The 14,862-nt window shown below is 45.2% G+C and overlaps 1 protein-coding gene across 1 annotated transcript in view; it reads left to right on the forward strand.

Moving 5' to 3' along the window:
* Positions 1–14,862, forward strand: part of TANC1 (tetratricopeptide repeat, ankyrin repeat and coiled-coil containing 1) — a 220,805-nt gene that overhangs the window by 164,122 nt on the left and 41,821 nt on the right. The window contains exons 9-14 of the mRNA XM_090280133.1: positions 457–558; positions 1,410–1,691; positions 2,472–2,629; positions 4,659–4,890; positions 6,013–6,179; positions 8,320–8,927. Of these exons, the coding sequence (XP_090136259.1) occupies positions 457–558; positions 1,410–1,691; positions 2,472–2,629; positions 4,659–4,890; positions 6,013–6,179; positions 8,320–8,927 (1,549 nt within the window). The remainder of the gene's footprint in view (positions 1–456; positions 559–1,409; positions 1,692–2,471; positions 2,630–4,658; positions 4,891–6,012; positions 6,180–8,319; positions 8,928–14,862) is intronic.

Consider the following 14,862-nt stretch of genomic DNA (forward strand, 5'->3'; position numbering starts at 1 on the left):
CTTATGAGCACTGTGGAACTGCACGTGCAGAATCTGCTCACTTAATGAGCAAGCCCGGGATTCTGGCACCAGCGGCAGGGTCTCTGGGCTGCAGAGACCACTAGCACCATCCTGCGTGTTTACAGTGAGTTCTGGAGCTTTTTGGAGTAACACTTGATTATCACATTTCTTTGTAAAAATTTATGGTGAACTTTGTTTCTAGGAATCATGGAGATTGTTAGCAACCATATCAATATGCTTTCGTTTAAGAATGAGCAGCACTTAATCTTTTATCGCTTTTTGGTTCATAGTAGTACTGGAAAAATAAACCTGGGTGGGTGAACAAAACCAGCATTACCTTGAAGTAAATTTTGTTGAATGCCTGAACGGAATTGCTTAGTAATTTATAATTATAGTAACTTGGGTATGATACTAAGCTCAACTTTGAAGAGATTAAACTTGAGTTTCATTTTACAGCGACAAGCTCAACCAAATTGGAAGATTTGAGTTATTTAGATGGACAGAGAAATGCTCCTCTTCGAACGTCAATTAGATTACCATGGCACAATACGGCTGGAGGTAGGGCACAGGAAGTCAAAGGTATTTATCCTTGTGTCTGCTGTCCTAGCGGATATGGTGAGCTCCTTCACTAAAAGCTGAAAGTCTGTGATAACCAGCATTTAATCCAACTGCTTTTAAAACATGACGTGAATGAAGGGTGTGTGTGTTAAAAGTTTATCTGGAAGGCGTGCTGGGGGTCATCCTTAACAATTTTGGACTTCTTAAAACATGCAGGTTATTAACTTCTTTCTAGAATTGAAAGATAATTCTGCAACATGTTATTTTGAAGTGAGGAGTAGTTTAACACTCCCTCATTGTATTTTTTGTCATCAACAAAGAATCAACTTTGTTTCACTTCCTTGGGCTGTATTGCCACCTCCTACATCTGCCCCTAATGCACAGTTGTGTGGTCAACAGACTCACCCGCAGGGCAAAGTGCTCTGACCCCCAAAGGAGAGCTGGGGCCCTACCTCTAGGAAAAGCACATTTTCATCTTACTCACACGGCAGTGGAGAAAATGTGTCTTAAATACTGTTTAAGGTAAACGGGTGAGACACAGTTTGGCCTTTGGAATCACTTTCTCTAATTCTCTGTGTGTCTGCCTTGAGTCATAAGAGTAATTTTGAGGCATGAAAGGACTAGAAAGTCATGTTAATGGAATACTTTGTAGTACCAACAGTGTATAGTAAATGAAGTATTACAGAAGTGTTAACAGGTTCAGATTAGAAATACACATCCCTTTTGGGGTAAAACTACAGGCTGTACCAAGTGTAACATACATGTAATGATAAATTGAGGGGTTTGTGTGTGTGCATGTGTGTGTGTATAAAATATGACATTCTTCAAAAAGTGATCTTTCTTTTCCTAAGCACGATTTGCTCCCTACAAGCCACAAGACATCTTGTTGAAGCCCCTGTTGTTTGAAGTACCGAGCATCACAACAGACTCAGTGTTTGTGGGACGGGATTGGCTCTTTCACCAGATAGAAGAAAACTTGAGAAACACAGAACTGACAGAAAACAGAGGCGCGGTGGTCATTGGAAATGTGGGCTTTGGGAAGACAGCCATCATCTCTAAGCTGGTGGCCCTGAGCTGCCACGGGAGCCGCATGAGGCAGATTGCTTCCAACAGCCCCAGTTCATCACCTAAAAGTATGTCCATGTTTAACTGCTTGTCTAGCTCATCATATTAACGTAAGATAGATGGAGGAAGTGCCTGTTTGGAGAGACATAAATTCCCAATTTTCCTCAAGTTGTTCCAGCTGCTGTATCAGGTTTTTGACCATTCGTTGGAGAACTGTTTGGGGGCCCATCTCTCATAGGGCCTGTGTAGATATGACTGGGGTGGGGGCAGCCTTCCCTTGTGTCTCCCTCTCTATATGAGCAGAGGTGGGCCAGGGAGGCCTGATCAAGTACCCAGGGGAATCTTTAGTCCTAAAACCAAAGCGGGTAGGCTCCTGGCAGAACAGGCCAGAAGGAATGTGCACAGAATTCTTTTGTACCCTGTGCTCTGTAGCCTTTGTCTTCTATAATGGATTTACCGAAAACATAAAAACTAACTTAGAAATGGGATGGTGTAGCCAAATATTTGACTAATTATGGCTTCTTTTATGTGCAGTAAACCCATTAAAAGAAAGTGTCTCTAACATAGTGAACCAGGAACATGTGAGCCATACAAGATATTTTTCTTTTAAACCAAAGATAATCTAATAAAGTAAATGAGAAGCAGCAGTTCTCCAGGGAGGACAGCTGCCTGGGTAGGAGGCAGGGCTGAGGAGGGCTGGCGTTCCCATGTGCACCTGTGCGTTTGGTGCCACGTTCACTCATCACCTGTGCTCTCTTGTCTCTAATCAAGAACTACATTCACTATCCCACAATACATATCCCTATTGTGATGTTGCAAACAATGGAATTGGTCTCTCTTCTCTGCAGCTTCCGATTCCTCCCCGGATCCTCCATTCACTCCATTGCTCTCACCGAGTACTTCTACAGGTGGTAGCAATGTGGCTAAAACGCCAGCTGGGTCAAGATCTGATGCTCCTGAAAGCCAAAGACCAAGAGAAGATTCAGTGAAATACCTCGCTTCCAAGGTAATGTGCTCCTGGTCTACGAGAACTTCCAGAGAGTTTGGCACCTGAAAAATGAATTATAAAAGAGCTCTTACAACAGAGATAGCAGTTGCTTGATGCAAAAGTATAAGTTTTGATAAAATTGCATTAGAGTACTGCAAACGAAAAGTATGAATGGAAATAACTATCTTAAGACATTGGCAGTGGACTTGTATTCATCTTAAATAATAGATTGAAAATTCCTCCATCAGTAGGAGGTATTATTGTATTTGGCACAAATCCACCTGTACTGTTGGCATGAGAGCAGGAAGGGGAGTGGGAGCCTTTAACGTGCCCCCCGGGCCACCTGCCCACACTGGGCCTGGGCCCTTGGCTCCCTGAGTCTTTCTTGGGATGTTGTAAAAGAGACTTGGCTGACTTTCCCTCCATAAATTTATGCTTGTCAAGGCCCTTCTGAAATTTTCATCTGCTCAGCTTCCGTCACAGGTTTACAAGCCGTCCTCCTGTGCTAAATCTTTCATATCTCATTCTGGGTGAGCCGCTTGGGTCTCCCCAGCAGCAGTGCTGCGAGGTGGTAGAGCTGGAGAACCAGGGGGCAGGGTGGGCAGTGATGAGGGGCATCTGGTGAGGAAGCCCCCGGGGTGGGAGGTGGGTACAGGGGGACTAAAACGAGAGCTTCTCTGCCCGAGATCCCTGTTCCTCACTTCTGCTTCCCCGGCATGGGCAGCCCCCGTGCCCTGACCAGTCCTCTGTGCGTGAACAGATGACCTGAGCAGACGACAGAGCACCGGCCACTCTGATTTTTCACACCATTTGTGACCCACAATAAGAAATCGATCTTACACTAGAGACCTGGTGCTCACACACACAACTGAAGCTAAAACATCACAAGACTATACTTACTCTTACATCCTATAATATTCATTTTATTTATTTATTTTTTTTTTAAAAAGGTGTTAGGCTCCAAATTGTTTTCATGACGCACTGTTGGGTACTGGATAGACTGTGGTCCAGGCTCTTTCATTGGTGGTTTGTAACAGCTCATGGGTCCTTGTGGGATCCTGCTAATCTCTGCCTAAGGGCCAGTGGAAGAGCAGTTGTCTTTCCTCTGGGTGTTGCTGATAAATTTAGTCTAGAACAGAAGCCATGTGAAGGTTCCAAATTGGCCACATCTCCTCCTGCCACTTGCTTTTTAAGAGTCCAGAGACCTGTTATCTGACCACAGATCTCTTGTTGCTGATCGGTGTCGCCCTGGCACGGCATTTGCCCTCAGCTGTGAGCCGTAGCTCGTGGTTCTTCTCTGTGTACAGGGGTTGTAGAACTGAGGGGGACGGCTCAGACTCGGGTGCTGCTGAACCACCTAAAGCACTTTCCACGAGTGCTTGGACCTTTTTCTCCTTCCTTACCTCATGTTCCTCAGTTCATCCTCATTGAGCAAAATATCAGGTTTTTCATTTATCTGCAGTGTCCCATTCATTCCCAAGACAGTTCGCATCTGTCACTCTCCTTGGAGATGCTAACGAATAACCTCCTGCCACCTCACATCTGTTCCAATGGAGGGGACCCTTGTCATCCTTTCAACGCTTAGGCAGGAACCTCCCTCTGCCTATCCTCTCACAGGGTAGGCAGAAATGTGCTCATGTCCAACTTTGATTTTTCCGATTGTCATTGTAGAACTTCTGCACGGTGTCCATGTGGTGGGGGTGTGGGCAGGGGGTTGAGGGCTCCAGCCAGGCTGCCTGCCCTCCTGCCATGGCGAGGAAGCAACTGTGAATTTCTAGCACAGCCTTTGTAGCCACTGACTGGTGCTGATCTTAGTGCTAATCAAGACGGATTTGTGGCTACAGTGAAAAGGCCGCTTAGATCTTGGCAAATCACATGAATGAATGAAGGAATTGCTGACTCAGTGAAGCTAAATTATGTCTCTACCTTGGGGAATAGAAGCAACATGTTTTATTACCTTGTGGACGCTCGAATTTTGTCCACATGTGAGAGCGTGGAAGGAGCTGCGTGAGGAGGGTGAGGTGACACTCTGGTCTGCTCCCCTCAGGTCGTGGCCTACCACTACTGCCAGGCTGACAACACCTACACGTGCCTGGTGCCCGAGTTCGTGCACAGCATCGCAGCTCTGCTCTGCCGGTCCCATCAGCTGGCTGCCTACAGGGACCTGCTGATACAGGAGCCCCAGCTGCAGAGCATGCTGAGCCTCCGATCCTGCGTGCAGGACCCCGTTGCGGCCTTTAAGCGGGGCGTGCTGGAACCACTCATGAACCTGAGAAACGGTACCTCCTGACAGCCTGCTGGAACCCCCTCGTTAGCAACTCAGGGTCCTCAGGGCTATCCTTAGAAGGAGGGGCATCAGCTGGGCCCTGGGGTGGCAGTGAGTTGGGCACAGGGAGAAGACGTGGGTGAATCTGCGTCTCTCCTCTCCTTCCCCGGAACCATCTTTCCAAGGTCCCACCCCAATGGTGTAGCTATAAATGAAGCATCTCTAATAAGAATTCCCCGGTGCAACATTTTCAAGGTAGCTAATTTGCAACTGTAGGTTATTTAGATGATTTACGCTCTAGAAACTTGCCTGCATATTTTGTACTCCTACATAGCAGGGGGATAAGTTGATTGTTTAGGAGAATTGCCAGTGTGTTTTTTTCAGGGCCTCTGCTCAGTTAAGTTGAAACTAAGGCCGTTTCTGGAAGTCTGACTTCATTGCCCTTGGATATTCTACAAGATAGGGGACATCAGTGTTATTATGGGCCTTAGGTTTTTCATCCCTCCTCCTCCTTACCTTTTGAGCTAGTTTATCTGCCTTCATAGCACTTCTTGCAAAAGGTGCTAGAGAGAGGGAATGGAAACAGATATCATCATTTCTCCTCAGTTCCCTTGGCAGAAAGTTGGTGCTAATAAATAGGAAACTAGGTGTAGATTTATAGGAAAGAGCCCTGTTCTAGGAACCTCTAAAGCATAACTCTCACCCCTGGCTAGCTACGTGCCTTGGGCTGGATGCTGCCCCAGAAATCCACTGAAGGTGTTCTGTTGGTGGGGGCGGGGGGCCTAGGGCCTTTTCCAGATTTCCTCTCTGTATGTTATCTTTGTTGTACCCACCCCAGAGACAGTAGTTATGGGCCACTAACTGTATCATATACATGGGTGAAATTCTGCTAAATGTGTAATGCAATATGGTTCTGAAAACTGTTTCGTGAGAAGTGGTTTTCTCTTTGGCTCTGTGCTCCAGTTTCCATAATGCATTTAATAGAAAATATGCTTCTGTGTAAACCATTTCTTTCGCCATATGTAAACCTTTTTAGTTTTTCCTAACACTTTAAGTTGTGCATTAAAATACACTGGGTGGTGCCACCTTATAGAAATGTATAATTTCTTAATTAAAAATATATTTTATCCTTTAGAGCAGAAAATTCCTGAAGAAGAATACATTATTTTGATAGATGGCTTGAATGAAGCTGAGTTTCATAAACCTGATTATGGAGATACACTTTCTTCATTTATTACCAAGATTATCTCTAAATTTCCTGCCTGGTTGAAGTTGATTGTGACTGTAAGAGCAAATTTTCAGGTAAAAAAAGAACTTTCAAATCTTTTTCCAAGTCCTTACAGTCAAATTTTACAGTGATTAATGCTAATAATTTAAACAGTTGTAAACTATTTAGCTGATGAATTTAAAACTATATTAAGACTTTGAAATATTAGTACACAGAACCACAAATGGGTGAAAGGCTGCCCTTTTAAAAAACTTATTTAGTTATTTTTAGAGAGGGGAAGGGAGGGAGAAAGAAAGGGAGAAAAACATCAATGTGCGAGAGATACATCAATCAGTTGCCTCACGTATGCCCGCAACTGGAGACCTGGCCTGAAACCCAGGCATGTGCCCTGACTGGGAATCGAACCTGCGACCCTTGGGTTTGCAGGCTGGCACTCAGTCCACTGAGCCATATCAGCCAGGGCAGAATTCTGACCTTTTTACCTATCAAGGCACATTTATCGAGATGTCAGGTAAATTTTCTATTAGCATTGACCTGTCCTTGTACTTCTAAAATGGAAGTTTACCATTATTCATTCTGGGGGTCCGTCCTTCCTTTCTTTCTTCCTTTTTTTTTTTTTTTTTTTTTTTGTATGAAGGAAAAAGGGAGGGATAAACAAGAGGATTTTAAGACCTATTCTGAAAGAAGGTCTGTTTTTTTCAGAAAACTTAAAACGTAAGATAAAATTTGCACTGAGATGAGGAGTGATGTTTTAAATTTTTCTTCCTCGTGTTTCCTTCATTTGAACCCTAAAATTGTATCTCCATCATTGACTCCTTCCTTCTACCTTGTTTATTTTTAGTAAAGACTTTGAATTTTTTTTCCGTTTTATGATACTTATTTAAAAATAGTATTTGGGCCCTGACCAATGTGGCTCAGTTGGTTGGGTATCGTCCCACAAAGTGAAAGGTCACTTGTTTGATTCCCAGTCAGGGCACGTGCCTGGGCCGTGGGTTTGGTCCCCAGGTGGGGTGTGTGCAAGAGGCAACCAATCAGTGTTTCTCTCCCTCACATCAGTGTTTCTCTCCCCTTCTCTCCCTCCGTCTCGTTGCTCTAAAAATAAAATCTTAAAAAAGTAAAAAAGAAGAATCAAAATAGCATTTGGGTTCTTTTTTCTTATTAAAAGTGGCATTATAGACTGCAGTCAAACTTGATTTATTTTTAAATGGAAATTTGATTTGTACCCCTTTCATTCATTTCCCATGGAGTAAGCAGGATCTAGCAATCAACCGAGCACAGGGGCAGGAGTCCTGTGTTTTCTGTACCAGCTGTGTAAGTTTTCAGAGGTTTAGTTAGCATCCACATAAAATGGGAGTAATTGTACCAGCCTGCCTCCTCTAGTTATTACATGCAATGGAGAGATGTCCTTAAATACTTCAGAAGTGATAGTGAAAAGTTAAGAGTCAGGATGGTGCTTATCTCCAGGGTGGGAAGAGCCAGTCAGGGACATGGGACTGTCAGGGAGCTGACGTTCTCGATCAGGCTGCTGGTTACCAGGGATATTTGACTTCGTGAAAATCAGTGACACCGTGCACTTATATCTGTACACTTCTGCATGTATTACTTCAATGTAAAAGTTTACGACAAACCAGCAACTTAACATGACAGCGGGCTATGCTGGCGTGGGGCGCCTGGTGATGACAGCAGGCTGTCACTGGGCACAGCCTGGGGGCTGCTTCAGGTTTCCTGGCTCAGTTACCCAGTCCTGGTATCTGTACTGAGAGGGATGCCTCTTATCTCCGTGTCTGGCTGTGTTCTTAGATGGACAGTGGTGGTTTGTGTTTGTCCTTGTTATATAACCGGTTGCACAATGTAAGGATTATGGGTATCAGGTCACCTCCGGGCCTCACCGCCCCTTGGCGGGCCTGGTCAGGTGGCATTGTTGCTGGCGCTCTTACGTCTTGCTTGGCTCTGAGTCTTCAGATCAGGGCTTTGGAAAAGCCTTTACTGATTCCATCTTGCATCAGGATTTCTTTCACATAAGCTTTTTATCTTCAACTTATCCTATTACATGTTTTAATACAAAATAATGAGTCCCTGTAATCCACGAAAATCCTCCTTGAAAGAAAACGAGTGAATCTGGTTGGAAATGCAGCTGACATAAGGGGAAGAAAAAAAATCTTTTTGGTGTGTTTTGTTCTGTTTTTTTTTGTTCCTTGTTTTTTGTTCTTACAGGAAATTGTAAGTGCTCTGCCATTTGTCAAGCTTTCCTTAGATGACTTTCCCGACAACAAGGACATTCACAGCGACTTGCATGCCTACGTCCAGCACAGGGTCCACAGCAGCCAGGACATCCTCAGCAATATCTCTCTGAACGGCAAGGCTGACGCTGCCCTCATTGGCAAAGTGAGCAGCCACCTGGTGCTGCGGAGCCTCGGCTCCTACCTGTACCTCAAACTCACCTTGGACCTCTTCCAGAGGGGACATTTGGTCATCAAAAGCGCCAGTTATAAGGTGGTGCCTGTGTCTCTGTCTGAGCTCTATCTGCTGCAGTGCAACATGAAGTTCATGACCCAGTCTGCCTTTGAAAGGGCACTTCCGATCTTAAACGTGGCCCTCGCGTCCCTCCACCCCATGACAGACGAGCAGATCTTCCAGGCCATTAACGCTGGCCACATCCAGGGGGAGCAGGGGTGGGAAGACTTCCAGCAGAGGATGGAAGCCCTGTCCTGCTTCCTCATTAAGAGGCGAGACAAGACCCGCATGTTCTGCCACCCGTCCTTCCGGGAATGGCTGGTTTGGAGAGCAGATGGTGAAAACACGGCCTTCTTGTGTGAGCCCAGGTATGACAGGCTGTGTTCTGTCAGCTCTTTGCAGGGGTCTGTTGTGCACGTGGGGAAGGAATTTTAAACACAATTCACTTTTATTTTAATGGAAAGGCAACACAGAATGAAAAATTCAGGAGGAGCAACGGAATAGTCTTTCTGCTACTAACCAAATATTCCTCTCTTTAATTGCTAGAATTTTAGGGCTCCTCAGTACATTTGGGTGAAAGAGAAGCTAGGCAATGCCTTGGTGCTATTTCTGTGTCATCCTGTCCTGTCATAGGAATTTCTGTGGTAGGAAGGTGTGATATCAGCTCCAGGAAACAATGGGCTTCTCTAGAAGCTGTTTCCAGCTCCTGGTGGTCACCTGGGGGTCTGTGGAGTGTCTTGGACCCCCAGCACTCCTCATCTGCCACTTCATGAGCATGTAGCTTGTCCCAGGGATCAGACATGGCTGCTGGCCCAGAGGGGAGCACAGCGATCACATCTGGCCACCTCGTTTCGTATTTGTGGTTTAGCTCAGTGTAGCAGACTGGGATTTGGGGCCAGGAGGACTGAGGTTCAGGTCTGAGATGCTCCATCTATGAGATGGAGATGGGGCAGCTGTATCAGCAAAGGTTCCACTGAGGACTTGCAGCAGGGTGGGGCGGGGATGCAGTTCTCCCTACTGCCCAGGGGAGGAGGCGGTGGTAAACCAGCCTGTTATGTGGTCTGATGCTAGTCAGCGTGAGTCAGGGACTGCAAATGCGCAGGCGCTTTCAGATTAGGGTATGTTCATGCCACCACTGCTACCTGGCCCTGGCCTTGGCCTGCATCTTTGCTGTCTTGAATGACTTCTGCTCTCTCTGAGTCAGAATTGCTCCTGACTCCTGCAACAGGTCTGGCAAGCTACTGAATTGTCCCTTTCAGGCTGGATGGGGCATTTGACCAGAAGCCAGGGTCCAAAATAAATAAGGACTTGTGGTCGGCACACCACCACTCCTCATGAAGGTTGCCAGTGTTGACCTAATAGGTCTAGCTCCTGTTTTATGTTGTGATAGTGTTGTTTTCTTAGGTGACACTGAGCTAAGAATTTTATCTTTTCAAGCTTGTTTGGGCAATAAACTTTTAACCCCCAGGTTATTGAGCCAGATCATAATAACTAGGTAAATTGTATGTCATGACATATTTAGTCAGGGCGGGTTATTTTCTAGGAAAAGTCGGACCATTTTCTGGGTAGATAGGCTGTCATTGAGTTTGTAGAGACATAAAAACAAGTTGAAAGACTTCAACAATGGGTGTAGCTTTGTTACAGGGGTTTGAGCCTGTAGTTGGGCCATAGTCATAGTTAAGCTTCGCTCCCTTTTGGGTGGTAGGTGGCACTGAGGTTATGCAGCCTAGGGCAGAGCTGAGAGTAGGGTGACTGATGGGTGTTCCCTGTGGCTGTGGACTCCTGAGTGCTTATGTGTTCACATAAGCAAGGAAGGGCAGAGCCAGGACTAGGCTGAGGCACCCGGGGTACTAAGGACTTGTTATTGGGTTATCCAAAAAATCTGTTACATTTTTTCCATAAAACAAAAGACACATTTTTTATTTCCACCAATAACTTCATTGATTTGGATATTGAGTACTTCAGCTATCTCCCGCTATTAGCTTCCAGTGGGTCGATGTGAGAGGTAATGCTAAACATCTTCCAATGTGTAAGACAGCCCCACAGCAAAGAACTTTTTTTGCCAAGATGTCAATAGCACCAAGAAACTTCGCAAATCACTTTGACATGTTCGATCAGTCACAGCACCTTCTCCATATACTGCACAAATATTGTTTTGCAGTTCAGTGTTGTTTTTACCTTTCTTGAAATAATAAAGCATAATATGCCACAAATGTATATTTTCTTCATCTTCAATATTAAAATGGCTGCACAAAAAATGCCCCAGTTTTGATAAGTTTTTTAAAAATGCACACTGATACGACAGCTGTGACAGTACAGTCTAACAAAATTGTTAGACAGCCAACCACTGGTGAGTCATTGTATGGGAAAAACCTAATGGACTTTTTGGCCAACCCAGTACTTCTCAGCATTATGCAAGTCATTGTTTACCCAAGACCCCTATAGTTCTTGAACTTCATTCAGCTGACAGACAATATATAGAACAATCAATGTTGGGAGGAAGCTACCAGATTTAGTTCAACAAAAGTTTTTGCAGACCCGCTGCATGCAGGGTCCTGTGGTGGATGCAGAGATTTCTGGGACGAGGGCCCAGTTCTTGAGGGCTTCCCACAGAGGAGGGCAGGTGGGGCTGCTGGGCAGGAGCCGCGCTGCATGTGGGCCTTCAGCAAAGAGAAGCAGCAGCTTCTGCTGGGGGAGACCATTCCTGGAAAATGTTTCACATACATGGTAACATTTGAGTTGGGCCTGGAAGATTTCTCTTCCCACCCCAATTAGTGGTAATTTTCTCCAGTTATAGTGAAGAAAAAGAAATAAGAATCCAACACGCAGCAATAATGACACCTCACTTTTTATTTCTGCCCTTTCCATGCATTTAAAACATTTTCCAGGCTATTTTTTCTGTATTAAAATTCTCTTTCTGCTTTTTCTGCTTAATACCTCATGGACATTTTAGAAAGCCATTTGGATAGCTTAGTAACATGCCATTTTGCATGGCTGAGGCAAATGGTAGTGTCCTTCACTGCTCCCTTTCTGTGGGGCTCTTACATTGCTTCTGGTTAGTTATAAAGGTAAAAACCTATCGGGAATGTCTTGGTGCTTTACAGGAAAGCTGTAGAGTTTGTGGGAGATCTGCATTAAACTCTGTTCCCATGAGTACCTGTGCAATTTTTGTGCACAAATTACTTTGATTCTCCAAACCTTAGTTTCCTTGTCTGTAAAAAGAAAAAGAGCATCACCTCATTCTGTTACAGTGGCTCTTACAGAGAGCAGTGCTTATGAGGGTCTGCGTCTCCCCTTCCTTCCCTCTCTACCTCCCTTCCTTCTTCCTATTTTTCATTATTCCTTAGTTTTGAATCTGGGAGCAGAATCACCAAGTTAAATTAAGTTACTCAGAGCCTTCATTCACATCCCGTAGACTTAAACACAACTCATATTTGCAGAATTTGCCCCATCTGTTATTTTTTGTTGCAATATATTATAGACTTTGTGATATTTTATCTGAAATAATTGATAATCAATATCAAGAGATTTTCATACATAACCACAATGCCATTATAACACCTGAAATAGTAATACTATCCATCAGTATCATCACACATTTGGCTGTGCTCATATTTCCCAATTTCTTATATTTTTTCAGTACGTGTGAATCAGGTTCCAGATAAGGTCCATAAGATGTATTTTATCTTTGAATTTATAGATTCTCTCTTTCTTTTTCTTTTTTCTTCGCATTTTATTTGTTTGAAAAGAGCAACTGGGTAGTTTGCCCTGTTAGTTTTCCCATAATGTGAATTTTGCTGATTGTGGTCTCATGGTAGTTTTTAATCTGTTTATCACCTTTATTGTCTATAAATTGGTAGTTAAATCTAGACACTTGATCAGATTTTATTTTTAAAAATTCTGTTTTTGCAAAGGTACTTAATAGGTGGTAGAGAGTACTTCTGTCAGGAGGCACTAACGTCTTAATGTCTCTCAGAGCCGCTGCCGATCATTTCCGGAACCTTGGATTCATTAGGGCTGCACAAGGACTCTCTTCATCTACAGCAGCCTCCCCTCCACTTTTTTTCCACATCATTGACTTGAGGGATGAATGAGTAGGATTTCAATAGATGGAACAAGGCTATTGCAGAGAGGAGGAGCTGTACAAAGCTTGCATCAGAATAAGCTGGCCATGTTCTGGCAACAACAAATCGAGTTAGACTGGAGCTTTTGTCATGGAACAGAGGAGCGGAAAGAACTACATAAAGGACGTGTCTAGGGAGTGTGGCCTTTTATCAGTCACCTCTGAGGAACCTGTGAAGGTTCTGGAGTGCAGATCATCTACATGGACAGGGCTGGTGGGGACGAAGCATGGGGACCCCTGTGGCAGCCAGAGCGGGGGCTTGTTGAACCTGGCTTTAGGACGCAGTAAGGGAGCCAGGCCTGGCTGACGGGGTAGGTGGGCATGGCTTGGCCTCGTGGGCCAAGTCACGGAGAAAGTGCCACATCCAGGTGTTAAGCCTCAGACAGGATCAGAAAGGCAGAAGGTGAGATGGATTTTAAAAGAGCAGGAGCCAGCTTTTGTTTTCAGCAGTTTCAGCTTGTGGGGTCGGCGGCTCCCCCAGCTGGACGGTTCTGATGGCAGGTGGGATCTGCAGGTGGGAGGAGAAGTTAGGGTTGAAGGTGCGCGTCACTGGTGGCGAGGCGGTGGTGGGCCTCAGCAGGGAAGTGTACTTAGAGGAAGGCAGCCCTGGACTGCTGGGGTGTGGAGGAGGATTCAGGGAAGGAGGCTGGGGCTGCTGAGAAGTGGGGGAAGATGAGGATGAAGAGGAAGCCATTGTCTTTTCAGTTCAGGAGGAGGGTCCTGGATCTTTCGGGACTCCTTCCACTGGGTTGTGAGGAGTGAAAGGGAGAGAGCCAATATTCTGGATTGGGAAGTGGAAGGGTGGAAAGATTTGGGGTGGTTTAGTGTGGGGAAGGATTTGTTTTTATTTTTAACGTATGGGACATTGGGACGTTGTTGGAAACATCAAGTGTGGGAAAACAATCCATAAAGCGGGAGAAATTGGAAATGCAAGGGCATGGGGGCTAAGTGAGGGGGCAGCTTGCAGCCTTTGTGTTCTCACGGAGTCTGGTCAGCACTGTTCTAGCTGAATTTCATCTCGTTTGCATGCATCTCCTCCAGTCACTGAAAGCTCCCCGAGGAAGCACCTTCCAGTGTTCCACTGAATCCCCAGTATCAAGTGTGGTGCAGGGGGATGTTGATGATCAGGTCAATGAATGAGAGAATCATATTTTGCTGACTAACAGCAGGGCTCGCACACTGGGTAGACTGCGGTTCAAACCTCTGCTCAGGCATTCACCAGCCATTTGATCTTGGGCAAATCCCTCAACTGTTCAGGCCTCTTGTTTCACCATGTAAACAAATCAGGAATCATAAAACACAGGACTGTGACAGGTTAAAGAAAAAGTTTAGTTAAGTTTCCGCATCTGGCACAAAGTAAACCTTAATGTGTATAAGCTTTGCAAAAGGAACAGACTCGTGAGTGAAGGTAGATTTAGAAGGGGGAATGTGACCCTGAAACCAGGAGGAAAGGAAGAAAGTAGATTGATATAAGGGAGTGCAGGTATCCAGCAATTGTGTGCTGAATTGTCATGTGCTTAGCTGAGAGCCCTGGAAACCTTTGGCCTGGCCATCGACACATGCATGGTTGTCACCAGTAAGGGCCAGCATGCTTTTGTTACGGACACAGTTGGCCCGGCCGCAGCACTAGCAGTCGGGGAAACAGGACGGCTGAGTCATGGTTGGGAGAGTGGCTGTGGCTGGAGTGATTGGGACCAGGTGGAACCCTGGGACTAGCCTATGGATAGGGACCAGGGAGGGTGTGAAGGCAGCAGAGAGCAGTTTCCATGGGAACAAAGGAGCAGCAGAGGTGGGAGCATGGGAAGCTCTCATCTGAGAGGGGAGCCCCAAGCTTGAGGTTCTGGAGGAAAGTACATGTGTGGAGCACTGGGTGATGTATTCATGGGAAAGCTCCAGGCCCTTACAAGACATTGGACTGGGCACTTAGGCGCAATGTGGCCAAGAGTCATGCCTTCCCCTAGAGTATAAAAAGCAATCGCTCAGTGCCTGCCTTTGTTTCCTCATCTCTGGAGTGGTTTTTAGCATGTTTGAGAAACAGGATGCATCTGGATGAACACTGTTGAAATCCTGAATACTTTTAATCATTGAGATTAGCAGTTATCAGAAAACACATTTAGGAGAATGTATTTTTTTTCTTCATAACATTTATCTTTTCATCCACAAATACCTGCTTCCCACCC

This window comes from Furipterus horrens, unplaced genomic scaffold, assembly GCF_987537825.1.
Source record: "Furipterus horrens unplaced genomic scaffold, mFurHor1.1.pri manual_scaffold_1, whole genome shotgun sequence".
Lineage (NCBI taxonomy): Eukaryota > Metazoa > Chordata > Mammalia > Chiroptera > Furipteridae > Furipterus > Furipterus horrens.